General features: G+C 36.6%; 1 protein-coding gene across 3 annotated transcripts in view; it reads right to left on the bottom strand.

Annotated features, from left to right (window-relative positions):
* The window catches only part of USP32 (ubiquitin specific peptidase 32), an 80,988-nt gene that overhangs the window by 46,318 nt on the left and 14,993 nt on the right, over positions 1-19,677 (bottom strand). For all 3 annotated transcript variants that reach the window (XM_042791486.1, XM_042791485.1, XM_042791484.1), the window contains exons 2-4: positions 11,913-12,040; positions 3,584-3,689; positions 2,869-2,987 (exon numbers count right to left, since the gene is read on the bottom strand). In XM_042791486.1, coding sequence (XP_042647420.1) covers positions 2,869-2,987; positions 3,584-3,689; positions 11,913-12,040 — 353 coding nt within the window. The remainder of the gene's footprint in view (positions 1-2,868; positions 2,988-3,583; positions 3,690-11,912; positions 12,041-19,677) is intronic.

The following is a 19,677-nucleotide window of genomic DNA, read 5'->3' on the forward strand; positions in this document are numbered from 1 at the left end:
AATTAGATTTGTGAACAACTAATAGCATGATTCATCAGTGCAGTAGCATGTCGATTTTTTGCTTCTATTGACCAAAACCCACTTTGGAGCACACATGCAAACATGACATTCACAGTATCTCCCAATTCAGTCTCTCCCATAGGATGTCTCATGGAACTGTGCGGTCAGGAATACATAAAAACTATAGATTCACAGAGTTTAAATGCTGGAGAGTCTGTTTAAACCATTTAGTTGAATGGTTTCCAAGCTGTGACCACGAAGCCATAGGGATCAGCAGACTAATTTCTACAGGACCTACAAAGCTAACTAAAATAAAAGCAAACCTATTATCAGTAAACACACTCATTATATGGAGACCCTAAACAGCATGGGAAATAAACAGGGGTCTGCAAAGTGAAAGAGGTTTCAAGTCATTGGTTATTTTAACTTCCCTAATACCACAGACCATTAAACTTCACTGAATTACACCTTTACAGAACCCAATGATTTGCATTTGGCCATGGACTATCTGCAACTGCCAACTGCAGAAAACTGAAAATCCACTGCTTCCTTTGCCAGGTTGCTCAAATGGTTAATCACCATCACTGCTAAAACATTTGCTTCATATTCCAATTGTAATGGATTATTTCTGGTTCCAGACAGCCACTCTTTTTATGTCTATTTTCCCTAGACTAATGTGTGTTACATACGTCTCCAACAAATACATGCAGAAATACCCCAATACTTACAGCTACTGTCATAGGCTTCCCCATGATTATAATTCAGGGAAGTCAAGATGCTGCATTGCTATTCCATCAGCAGTTTAATCTGTATATATCCACACCACTGACTGACAGCACAGTCTTAACCTTCCTCTTACCAACACCGTTTCTGATCCTTCATCCCCTCTCTTTTGTGACCACAATCACATCAGTGCAGTCATGTGGCAAAACAGATTGAGCTGAAAAATAACCTGCAGGATTAGGAGCTACAGAAAAAGGGCTTACTTCTCAGCCAGGTCAGTTTTCCAATCCAGTTCATCAAGGCATCATATAAATACCTGAGCTGGCACAAAGGTAGGAGGAATGAATGACAGTCAGGAATAGAGTGACTCAACAACGTGGACTTTGCAGGACTTAACCCATTATGGAACCACTTGCTTACACAAAAAAAAAAAATAATATTGTACTGCCAAATTAACAGAGAAGAAAAAAGCAGCCCACAATTTTTTTTTTTTAATTTCTCTTAACAGTTTGGATCAGAGACAAGCTCATCTTCTTACTACCTATTCCACTCAACTTTCTCTCTACTTTTTGCACTGCTTTCTGTAAACGCAGCAAGAGCTGTGCCATGTTTCACTAAGGCTCTGCATTGTTCCAGCTGACTAGAGGAAGGACGGGAAAGACGATGGACAGGAAAACTGTGGACAGGGGGGAAAAAAGCATTTGAAGCAAGTAAAGTTTACAGCTGAGCCATGGTGGAACTTGAGCAACTAGAGCAATACAGGTATCACTGAATTTGTTTCCTGTATTTCAGAAACAAGAGTGAGAAAATCTCAGATGTGTTTTAAAGCTTATACTTCTAGATGAGTACATGCAATAATTCTGATGAATAGAAGTACCTATAAACATCATCCTTGAAAGCATAAACTCATCCGCCATACGGCAGGAAGGAAGGCCCACAGCAGGAACATTAAACTTTCTCACTCTCCAGCAATGACCTAGTATGATTAACAGGCCAGTAAATCCTGCTGAGTGGGTTATTACACTATTTTCATTTTAAAAGAAAAATCAATATACAGCGTTTTCTTGAACAGGAAAATGGTAGGGTAGCCAGATTGATACTTCTCTTCCTGCAAGTCTTCATGAAGTATTTCTGGATTTCTTGGACAGTGTGCAATTAGCTTTTAGGGTATAATTCATCACACCATATTGATAGGAAATTATAAATAGGAAATACTGAACTGGGTCAGCTCCAGAAACTGGATTGCAGTATACATAAGATTTATGATTCCAGCCAAGAATGAAGAATGTAATCATTGCTTACAAAGCCAACATGATACCATCACTAGATTAAGTGAGTCTGCCTCAGCCAATGTCCATAACCAAAGTTATCTTTAATACAGTACAATAACATTTAAGATAATTAAGTAACGTGATATCCACAAATAAAGCTTCTAGTCAATCAGTTTTTCAGTGGAATGTATAATGATGACTAGATTTTGCTGGTCTATAGTCCTCTGGTAACAAATGAAGCAGCCAAAGCACAAAAACCTGACAATTCAGGATCACTACTGCCAAAGAATTATCTGTGAAGATTTAGAAGTAACGATTGCCTGTTTTAGAGGAAGACTTCAGCAAACTTCATAAAGATTACATCTCTCAAACAGCCTAAAGCATAAATAAATGTTGTAGTTCCTGGCAGACACAGTGAGACAAAAGTAATACTATAAAACTATTATTTTTAAGCAATCACTGCTGATGGGCATTTTTAAATCCAGGATGCAGATTTTCTTTCTCCTCTCAGATCTCTGTTCTAGATTTCTTCCCTGATTGCAATAAAATGTCCACACTAATGAATAAATTACCACTAGCAATATTAGTATTTAAATTTACTTGATAACATGATTACCCTTGGGAAATTACATCTTTCAAATTAGCACAGTAAGTAAAGCAGCATGGAGAAGCCTACATTTATATACCAAACTGCTATTCACATCAATACAAATTACTTGTAATATTACAACATAAACTACAAGCTTCTACCCAATTTAAACAAGGTCATTTTGTTCCATACATGCACGAGCATGTATATGTCAGAGAAAAACAAACTACCCAATGTATTTTCACTTTTTGGTAAATGCAATAGGATAAAACCTGTCTGAAATACCTCAGAGAAACATTTCTTGAGTGACTCTGGGACTTTCCCATCAACCACATGCAGCATCTTCTCCATCTCTTCACGGACAACATAACTCCCAGATTCATTAGAAAAGAGACTGAAAATGTCTGAGGAAGTAGAGACATATTTAAGCAACTACGGTTGTTACATTTTTCAAATATTAAGTTTACAACTGGCTGAGAATGCCAAAGGCCGTGCAACAACTGAAGGACTAAAAACTCAGGTTGATTCAATTTCAATATAGCTCAACAAGGTTTAGGTCAAGAAGTATTGCCTTTTTCTTTTACCATTGCCCACTAATCAAAAGTAAAATAAATACTATCAAGTCAGATTAACATGGAAGACAAAACAACAGAAGTCAGTAGGCAGATGCTTTCATTTGTTTTGAAAAATATCAATGCCGTCCTCCCTCCTCTGCCCACATACAGTGATCAACAGTCTTTCTGTAGGATCCTAACATTTACAGTCATGATGACTTACCAAATACTTAATTTTGGTGAGTATAGAAAACAAAAGTGCACTGAATTTTAAAATACACAGCTAAAAATGTATAAAAAAAAATAACGTCTTTATTGGCAAATGTATGCCCTGGTTACATATAAAAATATGGATTTATATCACAATTTATGTTTCCTTTACATAAGTGTATTTTACACTCACTATCCACTACCCTGTTGTTATTGTTCTAAGTCACATTACTTACATTTTGTCTTCTCTTCCTCTCTGCCTCTTGTAAGTAGAACTAATCCAACTATCAAGTTATTGAAGTGCAGCCCTTTGGATATTCCTCCAAATGAACAGTAGATAACCTAGAAAATAAAACAGGTAAGTTAACCAAAAAGTTAACAGGGAGAACAGAGATGTCAGAACTAAAAGCAACAATTTACACCAAGGCTCCATTTTATGTGGCTTTAGGCTAGTCATCGCACATTCACCTGAACACACTTCTCATACTAATTCTGTTACATTTTTGTAGCTCTTCCAGTACCTATAAAATAGCCTTTCCACAGTCTTTTATTTAGTGAAACACAGGTACTTTTCATGAACAGCATTATAAAAAAATACGTTAGAATCCTCCAATGAAGACAGCTGCTTGCTTGCTCACTGCTGCTATTTCCCCAGACGTTTTTATCAAGGTAATGAAGATGAAATCTCCTCCAGACTAGGCTTTGATAGTCTCAAAGCCATCAAGAGGTTGTTGGAACATCAAGTGTTTCATTGCCCCGATCACAGGAGATGCATTTCCAGTAAGCCATCAAAAACTACTGCTTTGAAAAGATGGGACACACACACACACAAAAACCTTTCCATCAACTATACCTCAACCATCTTTACACTACAACTTTTGCTAGAATGTTCCAGCTTAGTACCCCACTCTAACAACAGTACTGAAATATTTCTTGCAACAGAAACCATTAGAAATCAAGATTTCTATTCAGTAGTTACTCGAAGATCCATAGAGGAGGTACCCAGATCACTGCGGCCAACGGCAGGGCTGAAGCATTTACCTTTCACACGAGAAGTCTGTACACTGCAGCTTAACTTACTCAACAGCATCTTAACGGTGATTCAATACTGATATAGAGGATGTGAAGCAAATAAGTCATTTCAGAACTAACAGCAACTGCTTTTAGTAAATGAGAATTACCAACTTGTTTATTGCAAAATATTACTTCACCTTGCCTCTAATACTGGAAAGCACAAATGAAAATACATACGCTGTACTGCTCTTCAAACACAAACTCCTCCTCTAACCCCAAATCTACTCCTACAAGCACCAGTACTTTACCAGTATCACAAGACAGAAAGCTGCATTAGGTATTAGAATTTAAAGCAGTCAGAACTTATCAATTATTCTTACATAAAAGAATTATTTCAATGTCTATGTCTTATAATTTGATTTTCTTATAGGTAGCACACTGAGCATCTAACCATAAAGAGAAAGTATTAAATCTAGCTGATGAGGAACTATTACTGTGAAAGACCAGAACAAAGTGATTTGTCACTGATCACGGTTTGGATAGGAGACTTATTTGCTGAACTTGTTTTTTAAATTTAACTTTTTCAGAGGGAAAGATAAAGGAACAGAGATCAACTTCTATTAAGAAAAGTGATGTATACATTTTAAATAGTATTTTCTTTGCTTGCATCTGAATTACATTCGAAATAAACAATACTAAAACTAGGATGCCTACATGCAGTTATGTACTGCTTTTTCATTTTTCTCCGGTAAAGCCTCAAGTATATTCTTTATACCAGAATTTAGCCAAATAGCAATAGCAGGCTTCAGTGGTCAGCAGAGCTTCATAATTATTTTGGACAGATTCACTATTTTGTGTATTATCCACCGAGCAGAGGGAATCATTAGTAAAGCATGGGATGAAACCAATGGATCTTAACTACAACACCTGTAAACCTTTCCCCTGCCTTTTGTTTGTTTTTAAACACACGAACTACAACCAGACACAATTCTAAACAGCTAAAGCAACATTTTTAACTTTTTTTTGACCTCCTAAGCTCTGTTTGGTTTTGTTGTTTGGTTTTGTTTTGTTTGGTTTTTTTTTTTTTTTCCACTTTGAAACTACAAATGCTTGCATAATAAATTTTAGCCTGTTTTGCAAGCCTACCAAAGAAGTCATAACACCTTGGGGCCCACAGACAAAAATTCACCAATCTACAGAATTAAAACGCTTTTAATTTTTTAAAAAACTTCCACCATAACCATCAGGAAACATTTACACTCACAGGTTATTAGAAAACAGCAGTGAGAGATGGTATGTGCAACTGGAGTAACACTCGTCTTCTAGACTATCAGTCGATCTGGAAAAAACTCATGTCACTAACATGATCTTAAGTGTGTGACATCCTGTGAATCTACCCAACAAGTTTTAAACACATCAAAAGAACCTGCTCTTAACCCATCATAAACCAGTATCGCTACAGAGGTGTACAAATTCCCATATTAATTAGAACTTCAGTTTTGAAGTATAAAAATTGTTACAGCATAAAACCTACCACTGTACAAGGACCTCCCACAAACAGCAGAATTACGATCATAAACCTACTAGATGCATCCAGTGAACACTCTAGTATAATAAATTTATCTTTTAAAAACCATGAGAATAATTCTAAACCAGATTTTAAAAAATAAATCAAACCTATATTTAAGTGATTAGAATTTTGCCAGTCTCTTTGCAGACACATAGACCCTAAAGTTAATTTTTTTTTTTTTTTTTAAAAAGTACTTTCCATCTTCTGCCTCACTTAACACTGTAGTTTCATTGCTGGGTTAAACCAGTGCTAACCATTCTCCCACCCCCAACAACTCACTCCCACCCACACTCCACTTCCTACATCTATGCCAAAACAAGCATTCATGTGGCAAGACTATGAATGAGATCAGGGAACCAACTTGGGTTTGAATTAACCATTTCTCTTATCAGGTTTCACTAATCCAGCACTAAGTGGGTGACCTCAGGGTGAGAATAAGTAGCCAGGATTACGCTGCCTGTGAAACTGGTACACAGTAACTACATAAATGACGTTTCAAATATTAGAAGAGACCTTCTCTACACTGTCATAACCATGTAGGACATTCTGTGTAAACAAGCACAGTCTATTACCAGTTGTGCCCTTCCAAGGAGTCAGACAGCACGACATTACAATGGAGTAAGGAGGAAACCAATTCTCAACAGGCTGAAATCCCCTTGCAAAATGTGAGTGCCATTGTCTCCCAAAATAAGATCCAAACAAGTTACCATCTCACTGATACAGGCCTATATGCTAGGAAATTGTTTTACCAAATACCTCCCAACCATCAATATTTGTTCTTCTAACTGTAAGCTAAGAAATCAGTAAAGTACTTCAAAAGAATTTGCACCTTTCACACTGATAAAGCAAAATGTAACAAAATTTATTACAGAAAGAGTTATTTACCTTAAAACAACTAGATGAATAACACAAGAGAAAATAAAATCTTCCTGCATTGTTAAAAACAACAGCTTTTGAGGTCATCTGCTGACCACTATTTGTTATTAATGAAAGAAAATCTAGCTTCCTTAGTTTAATCACTTAGAATAATGTTTCATAATAAATTACTTGTAAATCACAAAGTGACAGTATTCTGACGCTTTTCAGAGACAGTTCTGAGTAAAGATGGAAACAAACTGACAGCAGTTACAGGAAACCTCTGTAAACAGGTGCAATACGATCACTGTGAGGCTTTGAACCTGTAGTTTTTCCTACTGAAAAAAAAAAAAAAAAAAAGAGAGAGAAGAAATCAGCTGAAAATTCCCAAAGAATATATTATATGTCTGCTGAGTTTCACATCTGCAGAGGCGGGCATATGTCTCCTTTGAGTCTCTCTGGGACAGTGGTGTGAGGCTCAAAAATGAGCTTCAAACTTCTAATGACAAAGCTCAGACAGATCTGTGTTTCCTCGAGTACCTCAGAGCCTAAAAGAGTCAGGATTCTACAAGAGGTTCATGAGGCTAAGTGGAACAAGAAGGAAGTTCTATCTATTGTTTCTATCCGCTCCAGTAACAGCAGCCACAGTGCTGCAGCCAGAATCCTCAAGCGCAAGGAAAGGGTGGAAGGGGAGGGTAGGTCACCAAAATGGAGTGAACGACTCTCTCAGGTGTGGCTTCCATCGCAAGTGAAAATTAAGCCAGGACTGGGAGTGACCAAACAAAACCAGCCACGGGCCTGTCAAGGGCACTGGATAGATCTCACTGAGCCACACAGCGCTGAGGCGGCAAAAAGAAGAAAAGGAAATACGCAGGACAGACTAGCTACATTAGATTTCCTACTGCAACTGCCCTTTATGTTTTGTGTGTAACAAAGTGTGGATTGTCTTTCCAGCAATAGGAAGAATTCATTTGCAGAACGCGCTCCAGATGAAGTACAGGGCAACAAGGTAGTAAAAAAACCCAAAATTTTGTTCACCTCTATATTACAGTTATTACCAGACATAATGCTGAAGCGGAGAGATTCCCTGAAGACACTTACCTCGATATAGTTGTATGTGTTACCTTGAGTAAACCCTCTCCTTGTCCACCCATCAAGCTATCACTTTTCATTGCCATCCATTTAAGACTATTAAAAGATGTCTGAAGGCAAGTAAATGTAAATGAGGCTGATAATACAGAAGGATCTAATTCTATGGAAAACATTATGTAGACCCTGCAGTTTCACTCCACGATAAGACACAGCACTACCCAAATACATTCACTTCCCATAGGATGCTCAGATCACCCTCTTTTATTACTGAAGTTTAATCCATTTACAATTGGTTGAAGGGCTAAATTATTAAAACTAAATTTGTGCTCTATTTGGACACAATGATTATATATGCCTCATGGACAATGTCATGGCAGAGATTTGAATTCCACACCTTCTAGGTCTAATCATTCTGTTTTCACAAGATGCCTTCAAGGCTACACTGCATATCTGAGCAATTTACCTTTATATTACCTTGGAATCATTACTTCTTTAAAAAATACAGTTAGCTCAACTGAACACTATAGCTGAAGCCTTAATATAACTATTTTTGATCAAAAAGCGCCACAAAGAGCACAAAAGAGAATTCTTACATTTCAGATTAACAGAACTTCCAAGACAAAACACATATATGAATAAACAAATGCGAAATCAGTTTTTCTTTCACAAATTTTATTAAAACATGATCTTTTCTTTATATTTCATTCTCCATCGCTCAAATTTAACCTTTCTGTGCTTTTACTTTTTATGAACAGCTATTCTATAAATTGCCTTGAATAAAGGTGTCCGTTCATCCATCTGAAAGCATATTTCTAATTCATACCCATTTCTGAGTTTTTCCACTCACTTCTGTTGAACTTTGTACATGTCAGTTATTATATCAGTTGAATGCCAAATATTGCATTTATATATTATTTCAACATAATACATTGATATAAACACATGATATAAAAACAGAAAATAAATTCTATGGATAATGTCCAATGTATTAGTATTTAACATATGTAATTACAACCATGGGCAGCTGGCATTCCTTTTAGTTTAGCTGCTTAATCATTCTTTGGGAAGAGTTTATAAACACTGAATAGTTATATAACAGAGATTAGTTTGCATTTCTAAGGAAGAAAGCTCCACAATTTTTTACATTTGGAAAATTTCTAGTAAGATGCACCATCAAAATATGATACAATTTTGTATTTTCAAAAATTACCTAATACTGCTGCAGCTTTACTCAAAATAGCCACATCCAGACAGTATCATAGCAGTTTACACTTCAGAATGTGAAATTCAGTATAATTACATGATACGTAGTCATATTTTTTTACAAAATTTAAGTCTGACGTGTTATGTTTCATGGAAGACTGAAGAGTATAACGGTATGGTTTCTTTTCTGTTAACAAAATGGCTCAGTCTATACAAACAGTTCCCTTCAGGTCCAAATCCCTGGCCCTGTGCTCATACGCTCTAGTAAGCCTGCTAGAAGAGGAGGAGAGGATGCTCAAGGCATTCTTCTGGCTCTTTTCTCTAGAGAGTATAGAATTTCTTGGATTCTTTCCTGATTTTATCCTTATGACCCCCCTTTTTCTCTCAGTCCTTGAGAAGTCTGTGTTCTTGTTCTTTTGGCAGCCCCCTCAACATGTCCTTCATATTTCTGTTAGCACCCTCCCTCTTCTCTTTGCATTACTTGGACTGCAGCTTGCTAACCAGTTAGTTACATTTGGAGAAAAAGATGCACTGACACTTAACTACTTAGTAAGTATCACAGAATGCTGTGTATAAACTGCCTCACCAGTCAGAATATGTGTAGGTATACACAGAAGGTATAATCTAATTAGTCATTTAAATGACTGCATGGGCTGAAGTTAGGAGGTCCTTTCTCAACATTCTTTCCCTCCTCAGTCTAAAATACCAAGCTACTAAAAAAGCTGTCTTGAAATACCAGCATTCCATCCTTCCACCTCCCCTGAACAATACTTTTTCTATCCAGGTGCCCTCAGCTGCATACAGTAATTGCACTATTTCCTTAGATTTAAAAATAAATGCTGTGTTCATACATCTCACGACCTGATCAGCTTTTCTGCAGTTAAAACAATGCAGACACAGCACATCTCTTAATTTAATTTAATATCTTCAACTCCATTCAGAGTTCAGAACGTTACCATCCTGAACATGTAAAAAATGTGTTCCGTGTGCATGAAAATCATGCAAATTGTTTGACCAAAGTTCCACTGGCCTCACTTCACTGTTTTATGTCCCTGCTGTAAAACTCTGTGTTTTTAATTTAATGAATTCCTGAAAGCATATCACTACTCAGATATGAAAAACTATTATTCAAAACATGCAGAGAAGACAGCCCAGCAATCTGAGGCTCAAAATTATCAATTTTTATGATTGAAAGGATGAAAACTCAGAACAAGGCTTTAGCTGCCTAATGACTTTGTCTGCCTTTCACTTCCTGAAGACAGTAATTACAAAGCACCCCTTTACAGTATGAGCAGAATCAAATCCAAATTTTGTCCAAATTTACAGTATTGAAGCTCACAGACACAACTTCATCACCTGAATACGAATACTAGAAGTACACAGCAATTTGTGCTAGAATTTTGATATGTTGATGTGCCAGTTTTGATGAGATGACATCAAATACCAATTATGATTCTTCCAATAATTTTATTTCACCAACTAGAAACCAAGAACTGCTATATAACTGTAATGAGTGTTAAAAAAGATAATCATCACCAAAACTGGGTCCCTAAGGACATGTTTTGAAAAAATAAAGTAGAAAGTAGACAGCAGACATTTGAAAACCTGGAGTCTCTATTTGTGACCAAAAGTTTACCTGATCCAAATCAGTAATTTAATCCTTAATACTGGCATAATGTAAAATCCTCAACATTTTATATTATTTCAAACCTATCATATAGTGTAGGATAGATTTTTTTGTTTAATCTTATGGGCTACTAACAGTCAAAACATCCAGACAACATAGACAGAAATTAATACTGAAGACACGTTTTAAGCTATGGGCAAATCATATATTTTCCTTTTGATTTGATAGTGCTAACACACATGGCAATTTTTCCTGTTAAGTGCTTGAATACCCACATCAAAATTAAACTGTCAACTATATCAGAGGCACATAATATCATCCGCTTTATCAACACTTAGGAAAACCAGAAAAAATAACGGAGAAAAGATTAAGCTTTGAAAAAAAGTAACAGTCTATTATAGTGTCGAACCTTTTGCAATGCAAACTTTACTACCCACATTATCTAAATAAAAGTAGAAGACTTGTACGCTGCCTGTGAGGTCAATAACACTGAAGACACCAGAAATAGCAGCTGTGATTAAAAAGGACATGGAGTAAGATATCATTTGAAAGGTCTGGCTAATCTTATTCTTCTCTATCAACAATATTTTAATTTCTCTCTCAAGACAGGGGTAACACTATGAAAGAAAATATTTTCAAACATGCACATGTGCAGGACAGTATTATTATTGCTTTAGATATATACACACAATATTTATATCCATGTACCATATTTTGATTCTGGATATTTTTCAGTTAATTTATGTATTTATTATAAATAAAACTATTTTTAAGAACTTGTTACAATTAATCTGCACTTTAGAAAACAAAGTAAAACCCAGTGGAATCTCAGAGACACCAAAGCAAGAAAGCTCCAGAGTAAATAAGATCTTCTGTTATAATGGCTATGCACAGTGATAAGACTTCCCAACCTTTTGCTTCTCCAAATCTACATCTGGACATTCAGGTTTCCTTCAAAATCATCTACAGCCTATTAGTTGGGTTGGAATCACTAGCTCAGTCAAGCACATATCACTGACAACCCATGATCCACGTCTGGAACGTTATCTTCCGAGAGAGAACATACATTGGGATAATGTATGAAAAATAGAAAGAAATTAAATTGGCTTCTGTATCTGCATAGGCATACTTGTGTGTGCACATCTGTAGGTGTACGTTATCGACCAGGTATGCCCCGCCCAAAAAAAGCAAGGTCACAGATTACCTCAGCAACTTTTGGAGGGACTCCATCACCAAGAACTTCCCTGATGAAGCACTGTTGAGTCATATAATACGAGAGTCCACAAGTTCTCTTGAAAGCATCTTTCAGTCGCTTTAGCTCTATGTCTGTAACTGTGTTCAGTGAGAAGAGAGGAGAAAAAAAAAAAAAAAAGATTTGGTCAAGAAAGTTGTCATTGAAATGTAATAGCTTGAGGATCCTCAAAATCCTATACACCATACATTTACCTTTATAATAAAAAGACAGGAATAAATTAAATGCCTGATTCCATCTAAATAATAGGAAAATTTGACTACTAGAAAATGAGATCTAATAATCTAATCTTCCCAAAAAGAGAGAAGTAAAGTAGACCTAAAGTTAACATCAATGATTGCAACAGTTCACTAAGTCTTCTCCAACTACAATAGCATATTGTAATTTGTTCTAAATCAAGCACCATTATTGTCACACAAAAGGAAAATAAGCTAGCTTTATGACACATTTTACACTGCATGTAAACCAGAGAAATTATCTGTAACCAACAGTGGTGAATATTATTAAGAGCAGCTCCAGCAGCATGCTTTAAGCAGTTTCATCTAGCAGCTAGTCTACTTTTCTGTATTAAAAAAATATTTAATCACCACTTAACATGTTATTAAGACAGCACAGTAAAGCATGAATTTAACAGGAATACTACAGTTAAACTTTGGACTAAATGTAATTCTTCACCTAAGATTTTCTTGCACAGTCAAAAATCTGTTCGCCAGCTAAAACCTGTTCAAACTTGTTCACAAACCTGAAAAGTTTGATGACATTCCATTTATATTTGCACATGAGCTTCCTGAAAAGCACTCCCTGCTTTCAGATTTTACAAGCGTAAAGAAACTTTCTAACAAAGTGTTTAAGAAGTGAAGTATCTCGCTGAACAAAACCAGTCCTTTGTCAAAAATCAAGTTGTAGAGAATAACACACCGTGACCTGGATCACACGTAAGTTAGCATGTAGTGCAGAAAGAGCTATTTCCCATCTCGAAGCAGAAGAAATGATGCTGTGCGTGATCGCTGCTTCACTGTATTTATAGTAAGGCATTTTCCTTACCCTGATATAACAAGCCAGACAGAAACAACACTGACATGGCCAAAAGCTTGTCAAGCTTTTTGTCAGCCAAAATAAAACAGAACACTTGAAAGCTTAATCCAGTACTCTCTTTAAAACTTCTCCATTTCAATTAATTCATTCATGAAAAGAAAAATCACTCCTCAGAAGTATATCACATTGAAATATTCATGCCTAATTTTAATCCTAGTCAACATTGAAACAGATGAGTGACTTCACTTAACAATTGTGTGTAAAACCAGAAATAGGGTTATGTTTCTTTTCAAATTTTATTATATATTCTGAGTACTTTTGACCCCCCCAAAAAAAAAAAATCGAGCATCCAAAAAATAAACCTAAAGTGTGACCCACACAGCACTGGTGCTATCAATTAACATGGATTTGGCAAAAGACATACTCAAGTTATTATCATCACATATATCGTTTTAATAGAACAATCATCTTTTAATTATATGGCAAAAGAACATTAGTATAATACTGTTACCTGCCTTATACGGTGATTAAATTTCACTATTTCATATTAACATGTGTCCACAGAGTCATTTTCTTTTGTGTCTTTACATGGAATGCTTTAATGAGTGCTCACACACTGTCAGGCACACCAGTTACAGTTTTCTTCCAAGATTTTCCTTAGCTAACTGGAAACAGACTCTCAGAGAGGCTATTTACAACCTGAAGCAACGTTCTCCACACTCCCCAGCTCTTCTGAATCACGGCAACAGGAAGCAAAATTAAGATTCTGCAAAGAAACCAATCCTCACGCCTCAGTCTTTCCTCCAAACACGTGCGAGCAATTCATGGAAGTGCTTCACGTCAGAGGGTGCTTTGCCTCCTCTGCTCCACACCGCTTACACACAATGTATCTACAGCAGATTTTGAGCCAACAGGAACCACCATATGTCTAAAGAGTAAAAGCTTGGGATTGCTAAGGGGACGTAAAAAGGGGAAGCTATTGGCTTCGGTATTTTGGCAAGGTAAAGCCAACAACCTAGATCCTAGACAAAATCTAGCAACAGTTCTTTGATGAAAATACTTCATATTTATTGTATTTTTTATATACACACACACACTTTCAATAAAAATAGACTCTGCATTCTGCTTTTTTCTCCCCTTCGGTTATTTTTTGTAACCCCTCACCAGTTGATCCAATCTGGTTTGTGGCCATTTGGCAAAAAAAATTTATACACAAACAAAGCAGTAACTAACCAGCTTTACACATATTATAATGGACTTTCAAGTAACCTAATTACCGCTTACTGCAAAAACAATGTTGAAACACACACAACATATACAGCCACTTAACACAGCGTTGTGTCATTATCGATGTTTTCGGTTTTAGTTTCCTGGCTGCACAGAAAATTGAAATAATTTTTTGGAGGACCTCAGCGGCTCACGGGCACGGCGCTGCGCCCCTGCAGCACCGACAGTCCCCGCCACCCCCGGGCAGAGCCATTTCACACAGCGCTCGGCACCTCCCAGCTCCCGCCACTGCTGAGCCCCCCTACTGCAAAAGCACTTCTCAATAGGAACGCGAGTACAATCTTGCTGAGTTACACTTGTGCAATATTTTCCTGCTAGGACTAATTAAAAGAAATACAGCAGCCCATAGCCGTGTAAAACTCCCAATTACTGTTTTAATAGAAAATTTTATTTATCCAATAGAAGTGAACTGACTATATGTAACAGGCCAGAATGTAAAATTATTTCAGTCAGTCAAGTAATTTCATAATCATAAAATTTACTGGCCATTCCTTTATGAGATTTCCCTGTATTACAGAAATTCAAGTAACTTGTAATCTGACAACCTTAACTGCAGACCGTATTAGTACTCCAGAGATGTTTTGTGTCTCTGCTTACATCCCTAAGCGCATGAAACAACTTACATGTTTCCAGGAGTCACCAAAACGCAACCACCTCTCTGGTGATAGAACTGCATGGAGCAGTATTTCTTGTGCTAAACTCTGATGTAACGAAGAGCAGCGAATTAATTTAAGCTTAGTAGAGTGGCTGTTTTGCAGTTTCGCAGGACAGAGAGGGCTTCTACTCTAAGCAAATAGGTCTCACTGTATCGAGTAAAGATGATAAGCAAAGACATGAAACTTAGACCAACTACATCTTGGGAACACAGGGGACTCCCAAGAGCACTGCAGGCAGCAGCCATCGGTATTTCCTCCAGCACCTACAGCTGCCAAGTGTGTGCTTCAGGCAGTGCTCCAGAATAGGAAAACCCCATGTGTACGTATCTACTGTGAAACACAGAAGTGACTGGACTCCTACTGAAGGTGAGGAGAAGGCTGGGAAGTCTTGTCAACCAGTACTACTAAGACCTTCAAAAAGAACTGTCAGTACATCATTTAATAGTAGATGATAAGTTTACATTGCTAGACCATGTTACATATCAAAACCAAGTTATTAGTGCTAGAGACCACTTGATACTACTTTGTGCATGCAGAAACTACAAACCAGGTCATGGAATTACAGGAAAGGTAAGCAATTACTTCCAGTCCTTCCCCAGAACACACTAACATCACTGAAGCTGGCCATTTAAAATCATCTGCAAAGCTTTGTAAAAATAAGCTCATTATACATTTAGATCCAGGCACATTAAAGTACTACTGAAATGAGAAGAGCATAAATCAAAGATATTATCAATGTTTACTGTGAGTCTGAAAAACAAATAAAATATCTGAATACAAAACCCCCCACACCAAAGTACCGATTATTCAACATACATAGAACATGATGGCGTGTTGAGGAAATAAAACTGTCTTAAATTACGAAAGCAACATTTCTAGAAACAATACATCTGTTATTATAAAAGTATTAGAAATTAGAATACTCACATACACACAAGCTATCTTTTATCTCTCAATGCCACAAATCCTACGCAGCAAGCATCATAGACCATAGAGATATTTTTAAACCCACCTTTAGATGTACACATAGATAACAACCCTGTTTTCTACACTAACATATTCTTTTATGAAGTAAATTCACTTTTTCCAGAGGCACAGTCTTACCAAACACTTTCAGAAGACAGTTCCTACAAACACCTAAGAAAAGACCATTCACAAGCTGCTTTCATTAGACATACAAAGACACCATGCTATCAGATACACTCCTGCTGCATTCATTACCTGACAGTGGAAAACAGAACACGTAAGACTTCCAAAAATAAGTTTACGGTAGTCAACACAGAAAAAACCATCTCCACATTGCTGCTACCAGGAACAGGTGGCACAACCTCAATATTATTGCAGAGAAAGCAACACAACTGGAACTGCACACCTAATTCTTTATACCTCAAGACTACAGAAGCTAACTTTTTATTGTAAGGTTCTAATTCAAAATAAGAAAACCAAGTTTCATTAGTTAGATACTGTATTCTAATTCTTAAAAATATACCTGCCTACTTCCAAAAGCCACCATTGAAACAGTCTCTTCTACAAAAGGAAAAGTCACAGACTATGTCATTCTGTCTAGGTAACTTCACTAATAAAACCCTCCTCAATGCTGCCTTAGCTGGATGGTTTCCAATAAAGTTAAAGACAGTTTAACAGAAGAGTACTGCTGCATCCAACTCTCCAGGGAATATCTGAGCTCCAGTTTGTTTAATAAAGCTTAAATGAAACCATGCAACCTCAGCTAAAAATGTCACCGCAACTTACAGTAATTGTAACGAACCTTCAGCTCAACCAGCTCCTGAGGATATTTTTAGTTTAATAGTGTTACTTAAACTTAATGCTGTTTATATGGATTTATGACTACTATTTTTTTAAATTCACATCTGTCCAGGTAATGATCTGTGTGGTGCCTTCCAAAACAGTCCCATGCTGGAAACCACCCTCTCTGCACTGTTTTCACTACACATATTTATCACCCAGTCATCTGGAGTTTTCCTTTCAGAATAAAACTGTATCTGAAGCTCAAACTATGCAAGCCTAGATGCCAACTCTAGACTTAACCCTATTTTGCCACCCATCTAAAACTGACCGGAATTTCAGAGGGGATCCTCACCAGCTGTGTCACTGATACAAACATGAGCTGCAGGGAACCTGTCTCAGAAAACAATATGCTACATTTATGTTGAAGCCTAATGTTAGATATCCCCATTCTGGACACGAGCTGTAAGTTCCATTTGAAAAAAGAAGACAGAGAACACAGCTGAAGTTACTGCCCTCCTCTTCCTTAAAACTAAGAGGGGTGTATAAAAACAAGGTTAATTATCTGAAGCATTTACTGCCTGGTACTCAAATTCTGTAATATTTATATGTGCTTAATGGACTATTTTCAAATTTAAAGTCTGTTTTGTATAAAAACTGTAGCCCAAATAGGGTACATAAACCCATAATTTATGTATCACACGGTTTCTCTTCCAGCAGCAGATACTATTCTTTTTGCATACCCATTCTGTAACATTAAAGTAACATCTTTAGATGTACATTATGTTCTGTTTAACTAAATTAATCTGGAGAAAAATCAACCCTTACAGCTGCAAGTTTTGCAGACACACTCTCTACTCATTTTAGAAACTTTTTTCTTTCCACATCCTATAGCACCAATCTCACTCCCACCTTGTCGTTATCTTGGAAAGTTTTAAAATGCATTGTGAGTAACATGTTCAACATACAGCACAACCTCTGTCACTTCAAGACAAAGGTCATACTGAAAAGCACAAGACAACTTTATACAACAAACACCCGAGCAAAATGCAGCAAGATGGGAAGCAAATACCTGTCTCAGCAAAAGTTACTCTGCTGTGACGAGACTGCTAGTGAAATTTATACAGAGTCATCATAAAAATATGACTACATAACAAAATACACCCAATATTGATACTTTTGCTTGTTCACTTCTTGTTTTGGAAAAAAAGGATAGAAGAAAATGGTTACAAAGCCAATTCCTCACTAACCGAAGTATCTACGTTGCATACTCTACTATACTTCCTTAGAGACTAATGAATCCAAGCTAAGTTTGTAGAAATTACCTCAATAGTATGTTTTATTCAAATACTGTGAGAATATAGTTTAAATCTTCTTTTTTTTTAAAAAAAAAAAAAAAAAGGATGCAACATTAGGAACTATTGAGGTCAAGAAACTAAGAGCTGTCATGCACTACAGTCTCTGCTTGGCACCAGTAACTAACTTGCACCTACAGCAAGAACCAACAGAGTAACTTATCTTCCCATCTTTCAGCATATGGCTGCACTCCAATGCCTTTGCAAACAAGTTTAAAGATTTACAGATGCACTGAAGAGAAGCAACACCAAAATTTACGAGCAAGCACTGCTGCTTAAGATGCAACAGTTCACACGTGAATGTTAAGCATTATAAGAAACAAATATTCAGTTTGAAGGGAGCCTGTCTAAAGGTTAAAAGAAGTGGTTAGTCAGGCTTAATGGATTTATCACATCTTATATAACGTAATTACTATATACCTTGCCTATGAAATGTGCAATGAGAGTAAGCACCGTAAATGCATTTTAAATTCCTATTTAGTATTTATTAGGAAAGTCAGACCAGCCACAAAAACACCTTCTTTTACAATGCTTCTTCCCCTCCCCTTCAAAATCCAAGCACAATTATGTAAAATGCTGTGGTGATACAGAATGACATACAACTGTATGCTTTTGAAAGCTGCATTTTGTCTGTTGCAGTAAAGGATAAGAATAAAAAGCACAGTATTTGAACTCTTTTAATACTGCCCAAGACATTCAGGCAAGAGACACTTAACCTCTCCATGTCTTATTTATCTCAACACTGAAAAGAATATAAATTCTAGTCTACATCAGGCAGATGTTTGATAAATGATCTAAGGTACTCTGTAAAAGTACTATAAGCTACTACTAAGGAGCTGCTTTAATCAGTTTAAAGGACAGATTCCCAACAGTTTAACTGAGGGTAGGTGAAGTTAATCTGCCATGGCCCCTATAAACTAACAGCCAATTAACATGACCTACAACAAACTGGACACAGAAACAAGGCGCCTGTCTGTTTTCTTTCCTTTCATCTTATTAGTGAAAGTGGTGACTGCTGAAAACAAATCAGTGATGTGTAACCTCTATTTACATCAGAAGCAAAGAAGTAACATCCAGATCACCACTTTCATTAGTGTGAACAGCAGTAACAGCACCAAAAAGCTGATAAAATCTTTGTCTCAAAAGTCTAAAATATTTCATTTGGCTACATGGAAATAAATTATTTATTCTAGTTTACAGTGACCAGCAAAAAAAAAGCCAAATCAAGGCAGAAAACCACAATGTATCGACAACGCTGAAAATCAAAACAGGAAACAAATTACTGCATAGGCAGGAAGAAAAAAACAGAGAGGATAAAAAGTTCAGTTAAGGTGACGGGTCAAGAAACTTTGAGCTCATCTGACTAAAATATCTTACAGTACATCTAGTAGGGCTGGTACTTTTCCCCAGAACGGTAAGCATCAAAATGCCCACAATCCTCTACAAACACACACACACATACAATCTGAATTTCCAGTGTCACTACTGGATGAAAACCAGCTTGCTATGTCAGGGCCTTAAAAAAAAAAAATAAAAAAAAAAAAAAAAAAAAAAAACCCAAAACAGCCCTGCGAATCTCAAGTATACAAAGCAAGCAATAATTTGCAACCATCAGCATAACACTGCATTTATTCTTTA

This window comes from Tyto alba, unplaced genomic scaffold, assembly GCF_018691265.1.
Source record: "Tyto alba isolate M040663 unplaced genomic scaffold, T.alba_DEE_v4.0 Super-Scaffold_19, whole genome shotgun sequence".
NCBI classification, from domain to species: Eukaryota; Metazoa; Chordata; class Aves; order Strigiformes; family Tytonidae; genus Tyto; species Tyto alba.